The 20520-nt window shown below is 38.0% G+C and overlaps 1 protein-coding gene across 1 annotated transcript; it reads right to left on the minus strand.

Moving 5' to 3' along the window:
• Positions 1-7752: 7752 nt before the first annotated feature.
• On the minus strand, positions 7753-19935 carry LOC127535840 (succinate--CoA ligase [ADP-forming] subunit beta, mitochondrial-like). Its single transcript, XM_051954729.1, has 3 exons — positions 19771-19935; positions 12182-12378; positions 7753-7890 (listed from the first exon to the last, which is right to left on the minus strand). The coding sequence occupies exons 1-3, from the start codon at positions 19895-19897 to the stop codon at positions 7753-7755; spliced, it is 462 nt and encodes a 153-aa protein (XP_051810689.1). The 5' UTR covers positions 19898-19935.
• Between the last annotated feature and the right edge of the window lie 585 nt (positions 19936-20520).

Here is a 20520-nt window from a genome sequence, read left to right on the forward strand (position 1 = left end):
GTTGTGCATCAAAGGGTTAAATCCAGAGATTACAGATTAGCTATTCCCCTCTTGTTCTAGATGGGATTTGAACCTTTTAACTATTGAATAATTACAAAGTCTGTGACCATTTAAACCATAAAATTATCAACAAAAAGCAAATAAACACCCAGAAAATCTGCTTCAAAATATATGAAAAAAATCCTTTACTGCTGAGAATCTTTATGTCAATGTTCTTAATTCAGATATCACAGATTACAGTTATTCCCCCATCATTCTAGATGGGATTTAACCTTTTAACTATGAAATTACAAAGTTTGTGATGGATGTGAACATTCAGCAGGACGAAGCTCTCCATTACAACTCTTACTTGGCATTCCCTCAGTCATTTTGTGTAGAAGATAAAGTCAAATAACAGAACTTGGCACATATTAGACCAATCTGGGAAGAAAACTGAACATGCAGACGACTTTCTCTTTCCTTCTCTGTGGCCATGCGGTGGACTAAAACTCCCTAACTGATCAATAAGTATGAAAAATGTCTGCTCTATCTGTTAATTCTGAGTGTGGGAAAAGGATTCTCTACCAATGTGTGATTCATAGCAAACACCTGAGGTTTCATAATAACCACAGATGAAACATTTTGGCAATTCCGTACACAAAACATCTTGTCTCAATGACTTAGAGCGAAGGTGTTGTCATGATTTCCACGTCTTCCATCAGAACGTATTCTGTCCCACTGAAGAATTTCATTTTCTACTTCACTGAACTCTCATAACTGACGAAGCTGGTCCAGTTCATCATACTGACATAATGCCCGAGTTTCCATATTTAAACAGGGCAGAAAATCTTTTTCTGTCTGAGGTTTTTTTCCCCTCCTTATTTTAGGGTTTGTTTTTTGTTTTTCTTCCTACTCATCAGGAATCCAAAGGCATCTCTGGGTTGTTGGGTTTCTGTTCTGTTGATTCTGTTCTATGATTTGTGAGGTCTTTACTTTGCTGTGCTCAGTGCTTTGACACAGCATACGTTGTAAATCTGTAAATAAAACTGGTCTATCAGCGGTCCATCTCGTCTCCAAACCACCTTGGTGGTGGATCAGTCAGCGTCTCCAGATCCACATTGACGAAACCACACTCGACATTCCCGAGATGAAAACAACAGCGACCACACTATCGCAGCTTTTGGGTAATAAAATGTGATCAAACCTCGCTGCTGCACACCTGCTCCCAACTCCTCTCAGCGTTTTCACAGCACAACAAAAGTGACTTTTCCCTCCACATCCAACCTCTGGCACACCGCCTCTGCTCCCAAGTCAAATTAATGAAGAGTGTGTTTGCGTACCATTTTGGCGGCTTCATCCAGGTCATCACAAAACAAAACAAAAGACATCAACAAATGTGAGTTGTAGAGAACAGCTTTGGTCTGTTTTAATTCCAAAGTGTAGCTGTGTCGCCATTAGAGCAAACCCCTGACTTGATTTTATTTTTAAATCAAATACACTTGAATATTTTTTGGTATTTGAGGTGGCTGACGGCAGATTTACTCATATTTGTCTGTGATTTCCGACCGGAGGGCACATTTATACTCAAGAAAACAAAGTCGAAAACTATTAGCAGAATTTTTGGGAGCAGATGAAGCTTCTTGGATGAAAAAGGAATTTGCAAAGTGCTTCCTTTGCTTTTATTGTGAAGTGCAGCAGCTTGTAGAGGAGGGCGGCTGCCGTCGGAGCTCATGATGGTTCAATTTCTTCAACTTATCGCCATGACTTCAGGGTGTCGCCATGGTAACCCCAGGAACTACACAGAAGGAAGCTGATTTTACAGGTACCGAGCCATGAGAATGATTCATCACCGACGAAGAAGAAAAAATGATGTAATGTCAGGGACACTGGCTACATTTACAGTAATATGTGTTTTAGTGCGAGGACAGTGCTCTTCATCTGTACTAACATTCCTGAAAATCATTTCATCGTCATTTTCACCAGGTGTGGGGGTAAACAGGAAACAGACTCTTAGTTGTAGAGTCATAAAATGCCTGATAAAACCCTGCCAAGAAGCAAATATTAGTATCTGCAGCGTTGCAAATCTGAGACTTTGGAAATGAAAAAAAGACTTTCTGAAAATCCTCTTTGTTGAAACAGCTTTTCTAAAGGTCCATTTTTAGTCAACTAAAACTGTGTGTTGAAGAAAGGCAACAGAAAAAGCTCAGTTTAAAAAAAAAAACTCATTGTAGGGGTGCCGAGGGTGTAGAGAAGGAGAAGAACGAAAAGATGAAGGCAGAGGAGCAGGAAGAGAAGAAAGAAGGACAAGATGAAGAATGAGAAGATGTAGGCGCAAGAGAAGAAGAAAAAGATGAAGAAAGAAGATGAAAGAAGGAAAGGGAGGAGAAGAAAGACAAGTTGAAGAAGATGAAGAATGAGAAGATGAGGAAGATGGAGAAGATGGAGAAGATGACAAGTACAAGAAAGAGAAGAAGGAGAAGATAAAGAAAGAGGAGAAGAAGCAGGATGAGAAGAACAAAAAGAAAGGAGAACAAGAATAAGGGAGAAAAAAGAAGGCAAAGAAAATCAAGGAAGATGAAGTGATGAAGACGAAGGAAGAAGACAAAAGTGGAAGAAGAAAAATGAACAAGAAGCAGAAGAAGAAAAAGGAGGAGAATGAGGAGAAAACAAAGAAGATGGAGGAGAAGAAGAAGGAAAAAAGAAGACAAAGAAGCAGATGAACAAAGAGAAGAAGAAAGGAGAAAGAGGAGAATGAAAAGCGGAAGAAAAAGGAGGAGAAGAAAAAGAAGAAAGATGAAGCAAAAAGAAGAGGAGAAGATGAAGAATGAGACAATGAGGGAGATAGGAGAAAGGAGAAGATGTAGAAGATGACAGAAGGAGAAGAAAGAGAAAGAGGAGGAGATAAAGGAGGAGGAGAAGAAGAAGTAGGACAAGGAGAAGAACAAGAAAAAAGAAAGAACAAAGAAGGAGAAAAGAAAGGAGGAGGAGAAGGCAGAGAAGAAGTAAGATGAAGTAAAAACAAGAAGAAAGAGAAGACCAAGAAGATGGAGGGGAAGAAGAAAGCAAAGAAGGAAAATAAGTAAAAAGAATGAAGGAGACGGAGACAAAGAAGCAGATGAAGGAGAAGAAGAAAGGAGATAAATAATGGGAACAACAAGAAGAAGAAAGGAGGAGGCAGAGAGCAAAAAGGAAGATGAATAAGATGAAAGACGAGAAGGAGACAAAGAGGAAAAAAGGGAAGAAGCAGCATCTACTTGCTCTGACGTTCTTTATAAATGTATTGATTTTTATGATTATTGGTGGATTTTATCTTTCGTTAAACACATTTCTATGTTTTTTTTACATTATTAGGCAAAAAAGGAATAAAAAACCCCAAAAATAGACAGTTTTGGTGTACAGATCATTTCAAAGATCAGACATCAATGCAAAGAAGCCAGAAAAACTAATTAGATTTAACAGGAAACACTTACAGAATGAAGCAACAGCAAGTCAAGGCAGACACATGACATATTTATGATTAAAATAAAGAAGGGGCTGTTTTAAACAAAGCCAACAGGAAGAAAAAGAAGAGGTCATTAGTAAGCACTAAAAGGTTCAAAATTTAATAATAAAACATTCAGACACATTTGTGGAGCCAACCATTGCTGAAGCACGCTGCAGACTCCAAATATGATCGACGGAATTTCACAGCTTCCCACGAGTTTAAAGGTTTATCAGGCTCCAAAACGCAGCACAGAGGTGTAAAACACTGTTAAAAAGAATTTTACAACTTTGGAAAGTTGTGACCGCGGAGAATATTCTTCTCCTTCTTCCTTCACTGTGAGGATTATGAGATAAAACGCAGAAATACAGCGATTCAAGTTAATCAAGTGTGTGCAAACGGGCTTTTCCTTTTAGATGATCTGCCGCAGCGTCTTGGAATGAACCGAGTGGAAGCAAGTGTTCTTTTCCACTTTAAATCACCTGCAGGGCCTCAGACTTATATTAAAGCATTTAGTCAGTCATTTAAGATTTCATTTAGGAGGCAGAAAAGGAAATTGCTTTATATTTGTAACAGTGGAGAAATCCTGAGATCCTTAAAATTGCAGAAAAGCAGCAAAATCAACCTATAAAAATGTTCAATCAAGTAAAAATTTTGCATTTCAGATTTAAATTAAATGAAAATGCATAATAAAGAACAGCAAAGAGTAGGAAAGCCATTCTCAGAGGGTCATATTTTTACTAGGGCTGGGACTTTAACTAATAAACAGAAAAAGTAACACGTTAAAAAAAACAACACATTTAAAAGCACCTTTCTCAGATCCCTACTTTCTGCCACACTGGTAACACTGATGCACACTCCACTAGGGGGCAGCAATGAAGCTAAAGTCTGTTTGCCAGTCATGAAGAAGATGCACAGGAGTGACGTCAGCACACAAGAAAGTTTGGTGAACAGAGAAGGAAGACGAGACCACATTGAGCTTGTTGGGCAGAAAGTTTTCTTTTAAAACACTTCCTGATGTCAGCTTGGATAAAAGCCTGGTTGGAGCAAATTGTGCAACAAAGAGTTTTTTGATCATCGCAGCACTTCAAGTCGACGGCATCACCTCAATGCAAAACATGTTGCTGTTAGCAGAGCTAATGGCCCCAAGCACCAGAGCTAATGTTAGCTATGATAATCCTGGTAACGGCCAATGGTGTAGCCATTCCATAACAGACGACTTTTCAAGACACTGAGAGCGCTTGAGTTTACAAAAAGTCTTAAAATGTTGAATACAAATGCTGTAATTACACTTTGAGTTTGCAGTAATCTGGGAATGTAGTAGATAGATGAAAAATCCAGATAAATAGAAATGAAACTAACATTTTTGTAGTTTAAGTTATGACTCCATGAAAGATGTGGAGCTGCAGCAGAATTATGTAATGATCAGCGTTGGTTGGTTTGTCTGTCCTTTAATAACTAAATTACAAACTTTTAGTCTAGAATTTTTTTTAAAATAAAAATTGATATTCTACAACAAGAACCATCAAAATTCAACCATTTATCAGACCCAGAAAGTATGGAAACAGAATTAATCTGTGGATTTTCAACTTTTTGAAGTTCCTTGAACGACTTGTGTTTGTTATGTTCCATAAAATGGAAAAAACAAACTAAATCCAGACTTTAAATCATCAAAATCACTTTTTTCGTTGTGTTCCATTTTTAAATTTTTATAAATTTTGAATTAAAAATATGTTTGTCTATTCATTGATTCAACTGTCAACCAAAATGTATTTGAATTCAAAACTTTACCTATTGTGTCAGATACTATTCTACAAAAATACGATTAATTATTTACAAAGCCTCTAATTAATTAGATTAATTCTTAAAATCGTGTTCCACCATTAATAATTACGTATATCGACGTGTTATTGATTTGAAAGTCATGTTTTCATAGCCGTAATTGTTATATTGAAGGTTTCTTTTTAAAACAGACTTTTAAAAAGCAGCTCTCTGCTGTTTTTCACACATCGATGAACGCTGCCAGGAAACACCAATAAACTGCCACTGAGTACATCTGTTTCTTCATCTCAATGCAGGAAGAATTTCACCCCACAGGACGACCTGACGGCTACAAGCTCTGCAGCTTGATTTGTATTTACATACATATTTGTATAGTTTATACTAAATAGTTTGGATTTCGACAAAAACAAAGCAAAAGCACGTCTGCGTCATGTCACAAACCTCAGCAGTAGCGGTTTGACATGACGGCATCTTGATTCCAAAATAGAAAACAGGAGCAGAAAAACGTTGCCCAGAGGAAAACTCAGAAATGTCAGCTCTGTTTAGGCTCCAAATACGAGCATGCACTCTATCTGAGGCGCTCAAATTTCACCGTCTCACACTGCTGAATGAATAAAGATGAGAAAATAAAAGTGGCGAGGGATTCAGACGAAGCATGACTCGCAGCCTTCCTCTTCACCACGTGGACTCCCTGGATAATGCGGACTATACATATATCACACAATAATCCACGCCTCGTTTGGGCTCGCCGTTCTCTACGTTCCTTTCTGGGAGTCAGACTTTGAAGTAGGAAGCATCAAACGAACCAGACGAGCATTTCCCCTCAGCGCCTGTTAACCCATCTGACAGGAGGTGGGAAGTTTGTTTGTTCTAACCGGAGTGGAGGTGGTGATGGTCGATCCAGGACCTAAAAAGTTCAGTTTAACAGTGTGTGTTTGGGATTGAATCTGTGTGAAAAATCACTTTAGGTGGTTTGATCTGTGGTTTATGAAGAAATCCGTCCTGTTTCTTTGGCTTTTGCTGCCTTATAGATCAGCGGTCTCCAAACGTTTCCACCATGGACCAGTTTCAAGCAAGACAATTTTCTACGGACCAGTCACAGTTGCTTTAGGATATACATTTATGTACATAATTATGCCTGTATATTCTTTATTTTTCTACATCCCCTGTGTGCTCTGCTCTTATCTCTCATTTCTTTACAGGCTGTATGTTTAATATGCTGCTGGTTTCTTGAATTTCCCTCGAGATCAATAAAGTATCCAAGTACCTTCCTTCCTTACTTAACTGGCGGAAGCTAAACTGGGTTTTCCGGATCCCTTTTGAACACAGGTTTGTGGCCTTGACATTGAGTTTTTTCCTTTTATATAGTGTGTGTTTCATGCAAGGGCGTAGGTTTGGTCTCAACATTGGTAGGGACGATATAACAGCATAACCTGCATGTACACTTTTTGCTGGGGCCGGGACATTAATAAGACCAAACAGATTGGGTGAACGGGGGTCAGGGCTACATTTCTCACGACTGTGAACCTAATTAATTGATAAGCTAAATGATCAATGCAAAATAAATCTGTATTGACTTATACTAACTTTCATGTGTATTGGTTCAGGTGATAGTAATTAAATACATTTTAATTAATAAATAAATGCACTAATAGGTATTTGGTTTCAAAAGTGTAAAGTCACAACATGCTCTAGCCTTCTTTCCTTCTAAACCAGGCCGTTTACAAGAACAAAAGCAGCAGCATGTGTTTTTTTTTTTTTGACTGTCAACACTTTCCTGTGAAACACAGACTGGGATCTCTCTCTCTAAGCAGCTTCTTGCTCACATTTTTCTGGTTCTATATTTTCCAGCAGAGTTCACTACATTTCTCACAGTTTAATTAACGTTAACAGTAGAAAACACATACAGGAGGACAATTCTCTCTAAGCAGCTTCCTACTCGAGTTTAGCAGGTTAGCAAGTTCACACAGTTTAATGTTATGCTAACTCTGATGCAGGTCGGACTTTCAGTAGCAACATTAGTGGTGTGTTACCCACGTCCACAACATTGACGTCTTTTTACATTACTTACAGTGTCGTCTGCTGCTGCTGCTGGCCGAAAAAAACTTCTAATATCCCTCCTCTTCGAAGGGGGCGGAGAAGGCGGCATGTTTATTTCTTGTGTATTTCTGTCGGGGCTGTGTGAGTGTGCGTGTGGGTGGCGGCCGGGGGGGTGTCAAGTCATCAGCCAATCAAACGCACGTTTGATTGGACCGGCACATTCAGCAAGTGAAAAGGGGTAAATGTAAGTCTGAACCTGGTCTGAACATATTGAAAACAATTCGCTTAATAATGGTAGGGTCAATTCTATCCTTACAACATATGGGAAGACAATCAAAATTACCTCTATAACTGAACTCATTATAAAATGCAAATAGGGTTGCTTAAAGTTGGTGGGGACAATTTGACCCTCTTGAAAAGTTGGTAGTGTTATGTCCCTACCGTCCCTATGCAAACCTACGCCCTTGGTTTCATGTGTTTGCTGTACCTTGTAACTGGACTACGATGGGGATCTTGAGGTCCAGGTCTCTCACGGCCATGATGATGCCCTGGGCGATGACATCACACCTCATGATGCCTCCGAAGATGTTGACCAGGATGGCCTGAACCTGAGCAACACGCAGCCAAACAGAGGAGGAAAAAAAATAATACCAGAGATTAAACTAAACACACCTGCAGACTTATATTTATTAAGTGCTTTTTATATAAACAAATGTGTCACACTGAGCAGGTTCACATCAACAAACATGAAGCTACGCTACAATAAATATTATAAAATCACAAAACATTTTTAAAGAAACTGTCTGATATTTTGGAGAAAACACTTCCTGCAGGGCATTCAAGGCCTCTTAAATGTGTAGTTTTTGACCAGACACCAGGAAGACGTTGTGTTTGCTTAACAATCAGTCCAGTTGGTGGGTTTGTTACCTTTAGACAGAGCTAGTTCACCTGTTTCTACTCTTTGTGCTAAGCTAAGCTAACTGTCTACTTCATATGTAGTACTATGAGGGTTGAAATTTGAAATATATTTTGTCTGCTATCAATAAGACACAAAAAGAAAGAAAATAAAAGCAACTCAGATACAACTAATGATTATTTTACTCAATAATTAGGTTCATTCTTGATTAATTGCTAACTCTATAATGTATGAGAGAAGTCTCTCATCATTTCCCAAAACCTTTATAGAGCTCTAACAATTAACTGATTGGTTGTCAACTGATAAATTAATTTCTAGCTATTTTGAAAATGAATTATCTTGTCCCAGTATTATTTTTTTAAGAGTCTAATATAATTATTTTCTTAATACACTGTCTTAAAATTGAAAAGGTTTTGGTTATGTGACAGTAAACTGAGCATTTTATGTGAAAAAATTTTTTGAGATTTAAGGCCACTCATTGGCATTCTTCACCATTTTTGACATCTTTATAGAATAAACGGCGACCAGAATAATCAAGAAAATAATCAGTAGATAAATTTGCAGTGGAAATAATCATCAATGGCAGCACTATACCCTAAAGGTTGTGTTTTTAGACTAACCAACAGCTTACAACCTCCAAATAATCAGTTCATTATCACAGTATTATAATATGAAAGAAGAAATAGAAAGGTTTGTTGTCCTTCCCAGGACTGCTTTTCTCAATTCAGGAACAATTAATTAATGGCATTAATGTCAAAAATTACTCAATTCAATGTATTATTTTATGAGTTTTTTGAGCATTGTTCTAAAATCGAAAAAAATAAGAATAACAGCACTCATAGATTAACTCTCTGAAACAAAACCTGCCAGCAGATTTATTAAAGTACGTCATTTATACATTAAATTCCCAAATTTTATCGAGCAACAACCTTTAAGAACAGGAAGAATGGTCTGATTTTTCAATGTTCTGATGGTTCTTAAACAAATCTAATGCTAATTTCTAGTTGATATTTTACTCAAATAACTTCATTCTTTCTGTATCATTTGCTACAAATTTACTAGAAATAAATGGAAAAATAGTTTATAGGTGGCAACCAAGAAGCCTCAGTTTTAAGCTGTTGGTGTAACTGCAGGAAGTGTTCACACAGAGCAGATAAGAAACAAGCATTAAAACAAAACAAATGTAAATAGTAAAATATTAATGGTAAGTGGAGATTTTTCCAGCATTGATAACACCTGTGGGCAGTTGGAAAAATGCTGTACATGTTGAATTAACTTTCTTATAGTGTTGCAGCTCCAGATACAACCATTGAAAAGGGCACAAGAACGCAAAAGCGAAAAATCTACAGCATTCAAAAAGGCATTTCATTTCATTAATCTGAACATTATTTTTGAATCAGTTAAGGATTGAATCATCTTGCTGACTCCATTTAAACACCAGTTGTGCAACACCTCATTGTGGTTTTTACTCTCGAGCGGTTTGAGGCAGTAGAAATCCTGATAAAGTGTGACGCATCAAATCAGCAGCTACCTGGAAAAAATCATTTGTGGGGTCTTGTTTCTAAAATATTGACAATATAATATTCTTGCCTTGCTTTTCTATTTTTAGGCATCTTCCTCATCATGGATTGTGCATAAAATTAGGTCAGTATTGATGTACGATTCATCCCTGATTCATGAAGCGCGGCGGCACAATATCATCGACTTCAGCAAGAAAATCAGAAGAAAAAAGAAAAACATTCTCTCGATGCCGACTGCTGTGAAACAAAAGACAAGAACAAAGAGTGAAGGCAAGCAGCAGCGGCTACTTTTCATTAGTTTTATTATTAATTTTAGCCTTAATAGGAATAATGACAAACAGAAGCTAAAGGAAAGGCGTTAAAGGTTGAAAAAGTGAGAAAAGTGAGCTCTCTTGACCTCGCATGTCGGTGTTGCTGCAACTACAACTTAAATCCACAAAAAGATAACAGAGATCCGTCTTCAGTTGTTCGGAAACTAAAAGTCAGACAACGTTCAGAGTAAGTTCTGCGTCTGAGGGAGGATTAGAAACACACCTGCCGGAAAAAGCAAACGCAACAGTTTCCATGTAAACGCAGTGTGATTCAGCGGCTCAGCAGGTTGTAATGAGGTTATGTTTGGAGCTGAGGCAGCGATTAAGTTGAAAAATTTCCCTCTTTCAAACAAACACAGCAAGGAGGATGATGATGAAGATGAGTTTATTCTCCACACCGACTGCAATTAAGACTAATCACAGGGCACATTTAGCAAACTCCTTTATTTCCCAGCATAATCCTATCTGTCATATTTGTACCCATCTCTGTTAAAAACTGGGATGTTAGACTTAAACAGGGAGGAGACGTGCAATTCAGGTGCATTATGGGAATTATAGTCCGTCTGTTAGAAAAGAAGTAGCCTGTCAGATAAGAAGTGAAACAAAAACCTAAGAGAGAAGTTTAGTTGTTTTTGACTAAAGCATCTGCACTTTCTGAAGTTTTGAGGGCTTGATAAGAACTGTAATGCATCGATTGTACGACTCCTAAGGTGTGAAAGTTCAAATTAAATCAATTTGAGAGATTTTTTGATCCCTAAAGACTAGACGGATTCTGCTTCGTAAATAGTCTTTAACTGACCGCATTTTTTCAATAACTAATAATTTTGTCAATAAAATGAAAATAAAAAGTTAAAAATGACTTCCCAAAACTCAACGTGTTGTTTAAGTTTTTAAGTCTTAAGTTTTTAAGTGCATCATTTCAAACCCAAAGATAAGAATAAAATAAATCAAATTAACCCTTGAAAACAAAACCTGCCATAATTTACAAAAGGCATGTTATCTTTAAACAAAATTGCCAAATTTGGTTTGGCAAGAACCTGCAAAAAAACAGAAAGAATCGTCTGATTTTTCAACTTTCTGATGGTCCTTAAACAAATCATGTGTGAATTCTGGTTCAAATCAGGATATTTAATCAAAATCACTGAATAGATAACTAAATAAGTAGTTTGCACCAGATTTTATTAAAAAAATTTAAAAATCTGTGTTTATTGGTGCAGCTAAGAAGCCATGCATAACGAACCATCATTGGACAAACATTCAGACACTTTTCGGCTGGACTGCAGGCAGTGTTTACACAAAGCAGAGACTGAGGAGAAAAGTTGCCCAAAGATACAACCAGCATGGTGAAACAACTTTCTAGTAACCAGAAAACTGCAGCAGCAGTGACAACATAAACAGACATAGTAATATCTATAGCATGTGGATTTTTTTCCCCAGGTTTGTGTTGATGTTTCTGTGGGCAGAAATAATCAGCACCATTTAACTTTTGGTTTTGGACTTTGTCCCAAATATCTATAAAATATGGATTTTTTCCCGTTCTCGCTGTAATTGTCCTGTTTCCATAGAGATGTAGGACTTTATAGTGCAGCAAAAAATGAGCCCACAGTGAGAATAAATATGACAGGAACAAATAAAAACATTTAGAAACTACTTGGATATCAATTAAAAACATGGATTTTTATCCAGTATTAAAATCTGTGGGCACTTGGGAAAATGTGGTGCACGTTTATTCCAGGTTTTTTACAACTTTTTAAAAAAACTGAAAAAAAAAAATTTGGGGGGGGGGGGGGGTTATTATAACTTTGTTTCACTGCACAGAAGACATATTTAAGTTCTATCTACTTCTAGCAACGGTTGTTCTCTGTCCATAGAGGTGCAGGACTTTTTATTTCAGTAAAAAACAAGTAAAAAATGTGACAGGAGCAGAATTACGTCCAGAAACTGCTTGTGATTCTGCAGGTTGCAGCACAATAAGATTTTAGATGAAAGAACAGCCTAAAATATGACTTCCAGTCTAAAATGGAGGAACTGACTCTTTTTTGCTTCAACTAAATCTCTCTGAGTTCCATCATGTTTGCAGTAACTGAAAATGTGCTCACGTTTGTTTGTTCTCAAAGCGAGCATAATTATTCAAACTCATCGTCTCTAAAACTTCTGTAGTGTTCGTGACATTTGGTGAGCACTGACCCAGACAGCCGATGGTTCCGTCCAGGCCGATGTAGTTGAGGTCTGCCTTGGCGGCCTGCCGGTCCCGGGGGTCCTCCTGAGTCCAGTCCTGCATGTCGAACACCTTCTTCTGGCGGTACACTGCGTTGGAGTCAAAGTTGATCTTGGCATCCATGCACATCACTGTTGACAGGCAAGACAAGAGATTGTGGCGTCAGAGGACTCGGTTCATGACACCATCTGCAGCAGTGACAGGTTTCCTTTTTCCTTCTTTTAACAGCAGAGAGGGCAGGATTGGCTCATATGACAGGTGATTCAAATTTTCACTGGATATCTGTGCTGTCACGGACGACGGCAGCATTTCAGGGATGATTTCACATCTGCAAAGGGTTTCACTCCCTTTAAGGATGTTGAAATCAGTAGCAAACAACGCAGAATGTTAAAAAAAATGGAAGTTTAGAGTGCCTTCATCTTAAAACAATATGTGGAGAAGGGCTTTCTTAAGAGTAGAATGCTAATTTTTAGATGTGAATGGATCATTTTAACAGCCTGTGTGGTTCAATGAATACAGCGATGCCACATGGAGGTGAGACTAACAGTTAAGCCTTGATTATACTCCCCTGCAGAAATGGGGGCCACAAGAGGATAATTATACCACTTTTCTACTCTGCTTGGAGAACTCCATTTCACACATGTGCAGTAGGTCATATCTACATATCATATACCGGTACATGCAAAACACTGTCCTTGTGTAGTTGCAGACAAGTGTTGGGTTGAATACATTATTTTGGATTGTGGAAAATGACTAAATTTGTCCCCTCGATCTTCACAAACAGGTGAAACATTACATCGTATGCAAAGTTACTCAGGTTTTCATATGGATTGCAGATATTGCTGCATTTATCTGTAATTTAATGCTTTTTAGTCAAAAGAAGATTTCAGATAAACTCTTTTACCATTCATGAGGTTTCTAGAGGTACAGATATCTACCCTTCTGGCTGCAGATATCCACAATGAGAATATCTATATTAATATATCAAGTAATAATTATTATTTATAACCAGTCATAACTCTAGTTGAAGATATCTACATTTTGCTTTTATTTTAAAATTGTCCAGACCATCCAGAATGAATGTAGATATTATGAACTGGAATTGTGATAATCAAAATGTAATTATAATTATGGAAATCTGAGTTTTGACATTGCATATTTCTGTCAAAACCTACAGCAAGTTGGAGGCACTTTGCTTTTCAAATACACTAAACCGACTTTGGATTGCTGGGCTTTCTGTCGTCAGTATATACTTTCATAAGGTCTGTATCTTGCTACGCTAAGCGCTGTGAGATGACACATGTTGTGAATCTGCACTACATAAATAAAACTGAATTGAACCAAACCGTAACTGCACATGATGAGTCGTTTTACCACCATGACCACAAATTCCGTTTCTTAATGACGTTATCTTCCACAGCAGCTGAAATGCTTTACTCGACTAATATCCAACAGGAATACAGCAAATATCAGCAGCATTATGCACAACAATTTAAACTAGCAGGGATATAGGTTTGTTTGTTCGGTTTTTAAAGGATCGATACAACATCAATTATTGGTAGTCAAGAAAGACAGAAAACCAGTAATTGGAACCGATATGCATTAAATGTATTGTTTCAACAGCATGTGATAGCAGAGAACCTGTCATTCATAACTAGACTTTTATATTAGTAACAGTGACTATAATTGAATATGTAAAATAGAAATAGGAGTGATTAAATTAGTGTACTGATGTGGGATCCACTGAGATTAATCAGCTGGTCAGTCTATTTTCTAAAGCTGCTGTCCGGAGTTTGAATCGCAGCGTCTCCCAAAACATTGTTGGTCCCTCCCTCTGATTTCGCCCCTTTATTTGTGCACGCGCGCAGTACATGAGAGAAGTGCCCGGAGTGCTGCAGCATATGGCCTGTTTTGCTGTTTTCCCCTCTTCTGCATTTAGTACATTTAGTAATAATAAAGGAATTACGTTAGAATGCTGCATTGAGTCTAACTTGTCCTAATACCAAAATAACATGAATCTGCTAGGACGAACGAGTAAAGTTTCAATATGTGATTACACTCGTGTATCCCTCTCGATGACGTTGTTTATCAAACTTAGTGCATTACGCGTGTATATGTGTTACATTGTTATTTATTTCTATCTAGAGTTCAGAATTGCATGACTCCTCTGACGAAGAGTATGTCCCAGACGCCCCAACATCTTCCTCCAGAGGTCGGGCATCTAAACGAAGCCGTCAGGCGGGGCTATGGAGGCCGTGGTCGGGAGCGACGCGAGCACCCCGAGCCAAAAAACGTCCTGCAGTCTCTTGGCCTGACAAGCCGTGGGATTGGTAACTTTTCTGGAAGTTGCTGATCCCTGATGCTCTCTCCTCCACAAGCAAACAAATGTGCGCGCGGTTGCGTAAGTGCGTAGCTCGCCCACCTCTGCATGGGCTTGCTTGCTGTGCGCGTAACCGTTGACTGACAGCATGACAAAGCTGAAGCTCGAACTTGATTGGTCGGCAGCAACCGGCGCTTTTTGGAATAACATGGGGTCTATGAGAGGAAGGCGGAGCTCATGAATAAATTTCATATCGCGTCATACTACATTATATTATAGTATCGAAATAGACTAACACATTTAAGCTTTGTTAAACAATGATACATAAATTGAAAACAAACAGAAACTCGGACAGCAGCTTTAATATTTCCAGTCCTTCACCTTTATTGTCCTCTAAGATCTTACAGCTTTAATTAATTATCATTTTCCAGACTCTGTTTCACGTCAATCTGTGGTTGCCTTTTAACTAAGCGGCTACCGTTAGCTTAGCAGATCAGCTGTGAGAGAAGCTAACTTCCTGGTTTGTGTTTCTTGTCCAGTCATTCTGAGACCACAGAGTGACTACAGACAGAGAGACCTGAATAGAGCCTTTAATTTATCATCAATAATCAAAAATGGCAAATATCGGCCACGATAATCAATCTATCCCCGATTCAAACTCATCACAGTAACATTTGAGGTATCTGCAAATGTCTTTCTGACTTGTAAAAATGTGAATTACTGTTGAGCTGGACTGATTAGAATGGCGTAGATTTCTAGAATAAAAACTAGTCAAAAGACATTGATGATAATTCCTCAGCATTTATTAGAGTTCCTGATGTAACTCTAATAAATGCTAAATTGACCTGCCATAAATGCTCTCATCTGCAGTGCTGAGCCCAGGAGGAAGAAGCCAGTTTGGATATTAAACCAGATCTCCCCCACACGCTCACTTTTTATAACACATAATAACACAGCTTGTTAATTAGAACATATAGTCGCCCCAGAGCACATCTGATTGGTCACATTCATACAAAAGCCTTGAATTGCAGGACAAGTCATCAAAAATATTCCTCTGGAGGTGTTTTATCACAAAAAGACATTTGCAAAAATCACTTGGACAATTACAGCTTCCATTAACACACTTTCCTCACCTTGGAAATAAAGATTCCTTCAGCTATCTCCAAGTCAGATATTATGTTAATAAAGAAGTTAAACAAATGGAGGATACCAAATATCATGATTATATGCTATAATATTTAACTACTAGGAGGAAGAATTGGGGCCTGAGGATATCTGAGGATTGAATGGATTCATATGTCAAGGTCGCCAACACACTCTGGCTTAATAAAATATTCTTGCCTCCAAAAATTACTATTTACATAAAGGAGCTGGCGAGGATGAACTGAATGCTGGGCCAGCGCATTAAAGAAAAGTGTCCGATCATTTGCATCTTTGTGGAAAGAGATTGCAAAAGTAATGATGAAGTCGATTGTTCTTTTGTCGGTATTGTATCGGGACAAAATCAGGGTAAAAAATAAATAAAAATCAGACACAAATGACAGAAAAAAGGAAAAAACTCCTTCAATGAAATAAACTGCATGAAATATTATGCAAAATACAAAAAAATTAAATTTAATTACATTTTCCACCTCCGGCTCCAGTGGAACGACCTTCTCTTTTAAACTCAGCTTTAATTCTTTGCTTCAAACTGTTATCTGTGCAGGAAAAGCTGCTTTTTTAGTAGCACTGTGGCTCTATATGCAACAAAAGCACATCAGCTTTGCTCAAGGGCACCTCTGCAATAACTGGAAAGAAAGAAGAGCATTCACTTATTATTATTCTTGTTTTTTACTTTCTCATTCAGATTTGTGAGCTTCTAGTGTCTAACCGGCATCTCTTATCTGGTCTGAAGGAAATTCAAGACTAATATTAATTATTATTAACTGGACTTGTGTTGTACACTGCAACTGATGTAATCACATTCTTGTTGGAATATTTAAGTCAGGATGGACAAAGAAGAAACATCTACTGTGTCCTATTCACACCCATATTTACACTCAAATTTGCTGACACTTGCCTTGCATATGTGCCTGCATTGTTTTCATAAAATTGTTCAAAACAGAAAGAAGAAAACAAATATCATAAATAAAATAAATGATAGAAAGAAAATGGCAAAAAATATTATAAAGCAAAGCAAAATAATATGTAATTCTATTACATTTTATAGGTAATGTGAGTATAAATGTAAATAATTTTAGTTATGTTCAACGAACTAAAACTCAAATATGACATTTTTGTCATTAGAAACTATTTGTTTATGCCTTTATGTTTTAATAGTGCTTCTTTACTCAAATGCCTGCTTTTTTCATTAGTTTCTGCTTCAGAAAAGACAATTTTAAATAGTCGGATTCTGAGAAAAACTTTTAAAAAGCAACAACATACAAATTAGCAAACAAAGCTACGGCATTTTACTACGTCAAGCCATTTTTAACATTGAATAGCAGACTTTAAACATCTGAAATTTGAATGACAGATATTGTCAGTCAAAATCACAATTGTACTTCAGATATCATATTAAAAGGACAAGTAGAAATCTGTAATTCAATTTGCACTTCCAAATAATAATAGTAGATGTCTCATAAGTATTTCCACTTGATATTGGTCCAATATTAGTGGATGAGATTGTAAGAAAACACAGTGAAAAAGGCAGAAAGTCGCTTGGGGAGAATGAGACTTCATGAATTAGAGATTTGTAGTTAAAATTTAGCAGAACTTGGCATTAGGCTGCTCTGAAAAAGCAGTTTTAATCAAATAAAGTAGTATTTGAGTCAAAATGAGTCAAAACTCCAAATTACGATCTCTGTAATTATATTGACATCAGAATGAAGGTTCAGATTAGGGATGTGCGCGACTAGTCGTTAATCGTTTAACCGCCTACTCATTTATTAAACCTTTAGTATTTTACTAGTCGGTTAAACGCTGCATTAAGCATCATGCACCTTGTCCCCGACAGGGCGCCGCCATGCAGCTCTATGCTTGGGCGTGCGCCGCACGCTCGTCCCGTCTGGGCTACCTGGTTGATCCTGCCAGTAGCATATGCTTGTCTCTTTTTTCAACCCCCGCTATCCCCCTCATCATTAGCGGTGTTTTGACCACTCCAGCTACACCCACCACGTCCCTTCCTGCCACCCCGAAGCAAAGCATCGGCTCCAGTATGTGCTGCTTGGACTGTCATGGCGCACCGACCCGCTGTCGTTACGGACAGACGTAGCGGCACTTTCTGTCTCAGTGAACGACTGAACATCTTCATCAGAGGGTGAATATTCCTCTTCAGAATATGAGTAAGCCATTACTTGACAAAGTACTTTGTCAGCGTTGACCAGACCTCTCAGTACGGTGAGTTTTCTCACTCTAAAATGTGCCGTCTTGCGCTCTGATACGCTCCGACGACGAGTCTCGTCTCCTCGGTTTTCAAACTCTGTAAACTCCAAAACTTTGAATGAAAACACGCCCACAACTGATGCTCAGATTGAAGTTCCAGATGTCCGCCATCTCCTGGTGTACAGTACATGAGGCACATGAGGCAGTATATTTGAAGCTATGGCTTGTTATGTTCAGCAATGTTGCTTGTCGCAATATTGCGACTTTGGCGCTTAAAGGGTTAAATTGCAAGTTTTCCGAACCGACTTGTCGCCAATAAAATTAGAGACTAGTCGGTTCGTAAATTAGTCGAAATTCCCATCCCTAGTTCAGATATCTACAACTTCATTTAGACTAGTTCAAACTTAATTTAAAATAATTTAGATACACTGCACTTCAGCATTAAAATCTCTACCTCCTCATTATCTATGGCACTGTACCTCTTTCTATTTATCTGTTGTTTTATTTAAAATAACTGTTCCTTTTTTTAATGTCTTACTGTTATTGTACACCTCTGAGTACAGACACTTTGCATTTCACTGCACATACTGTGTGAGTATGTGAAAAACAAAACCTCAAAGGGGCCATGTGGATATCTGCAGCAGAACTGATAAACCTCATGTGTAATTTGTCTTAGGAAGAATTTAATTAAGAATATCTGCAATACATAACCAGTGTGGCTACACAGCTAGCCATATTTTACACTATATGAAGCAGAAAGAGAAGATAACCACCTTTTCTTTATAATAATAACCATTAACGACCATTTTCTTGAAGTGATATGACGTTAATCGAGCATAAGGACCCAACTTGTCATCAGGCTAATGTGAGCGCTGCTGGTCTGATGGTCATTAACTGTACCGGTGTCCGTTAACACAAAGGTCAGCTCTTCATACGAGTGTGTTGCAGAGCTGCCATCCCTGCCGGAGGAGCTCATCGCTGTGCATTAGACAAAGTCATTAACTCTGACTCCCCGACCTTTTCTAAAGGCTACGCCGGCATGTGGACATACGTTCGGACTCGTGGAAACACAGCAAATTACTGATTTCAGCAAACAAGGTTTCACGTCTGGACCAAAAGGCTGCTATTAGTCTCTGTATATGCAGCAGGGAGGCTGTTTTTGATGGCTAACACAAATAATAAAAACTTGATAAACTGATGATTATTTTATTATAAATTAGTTTTCTCTGTTTGGGTTTTGTTTGTTGTTTTGGGATTTGTGGACATTAAGAAAACAAAAAGGCAAAAACCAGACTGATCCTTGAAGATTTTCAGACTCCGACAGATGCTTAAAAAAAAGAAAAAAAAGAAAGATCTGATTAGGTCAGCATTCCCAAAGCAGACGCACAACTCAGGCTTTTTGACGTCTCTATCAGGTCTTGTGTTTTACTGCAGAAAAAAAATACCCGACACCACACTGGCATTCATTAAAATACCATAATGGGCTCTTTTTGCTGTATAAGGGCGATGTGGCGGAACATGTATAGAAACAGACACGAGAGAACAGCAGCGAGTGAAAATTCTGCTGCATCAGTGACAAGTTTTAAATGTTATTTTGTCGCTGAAGCCTGAAGAGACTGTAAATGTGCACCATTCTACTCGTTTTTAAACAATCTCCCTCCTTCCTGTGACAGCTCGGCTTTTCACTCGATCTTTCGGAGCAACACATCCATAAACACTTCTGATTTCTGCAGATTTTAAAAGCTGGATCTGAGACCACATTCGGCTGTGATTGTCAACGTTCTAATCCCGGGATATGAAATGTAAAATGCATTATTTCACGTGTTAGGAGTGTGCGTACCGATGCCAGAGGAGTCCTCCACCATGGGGTTGATCTCCACCATGGAGGCGTCGTACTTAATGAACACGTTGTACAGTTTGATCATGTTCTCTGCTGCCTCGTTCACCAGAGCCGGTGGGAAGCCCATCTTCTGAGCAACCTGCAAGAGACACACAGAAATGACGTTTATTTACAGAGGTGATTGATTTAAACAGTGGATCTAATGACAGATGACAGAGGAATGTCTTTAATTTGCATCTTTCTGCTCATAATTTTTGGTTTTCTAGACAGTTTGAGTCGGTCTCACCTACAGCTGAACAACTATTAAATTTTTGCCATTTGAAACAATGCAATGACTGTAAATTAGGTTAAGTTATGCAGCAGGACTGATGCAAGTTTTTAACTTTTGTGTCAATGACTTTAACCCATGGGTGTCAAACATGCGGTCCACGGGCCAATTCTGGCCCTCCAGAGGGTCCAATCCGGCCCTCATAGTGTAAAAATTCCAGAGAAGACATTAACTGCAGATTGTAAATTAGTAAAACTATAAATTTAAAATACTTTATAGACCATGGCAAGTTGTTTTGATCAAAAAGTAAAATACTAGATTGTTCATTGTTTCTTTATTTTGTGTCTCATTTATGTAATATTTTGTCAGTTTTGTTAATTTCCATCTTTTTTGTCTGACTTTGGTCGTTTTGTTTCCCTTTTGTCTTGCTTGTGTTTTTCTTATTTTTGTCATTATATGTTTTGTGTATTGTTTTTCCCATT

Source organism: Acanthochromis polyacanthus, chromosome 10 (assembly GCF_021347895.1).
Source record: "Acanthochromis polyacanthus isolate Apoly-LR-REF ecotype Palm Island chromosome 10, KAUST_Apoly_ChrSc, whole genome shotgun sequence".
Classification (NCBI taxonomy): Eukaryota; Metazoa; Chordata; class Actinopteri; family Pomacentridae; genus Acanthochromis; species Acanthochromis polyacanthus.

Bases quoted from the DNA above. Each gene is read 5' to 3' on its own strand.
- LOC127535840 (XM_051954729.1), bottom strand. From the start codon at position 19,897: ATGGGCTTCCCACCGGCTCTGGTGAACGAGGCAGCAGAGAACATGATC. The intron at 12,379-19,770 runs GTACGCACACTC...GCCTGTCAACAG, and splicing joins GGAGGACTCCTCTGGCATCG to TGATGTGCATGGATGCCAAG. The intron at 7,891-12,181 runs GTTTTAGAGACG...CGTGTTGCTCAG, and splicing joins ATGTCACGAACACTACAGAA to GTTCAGGCCATCCTGGTCAA.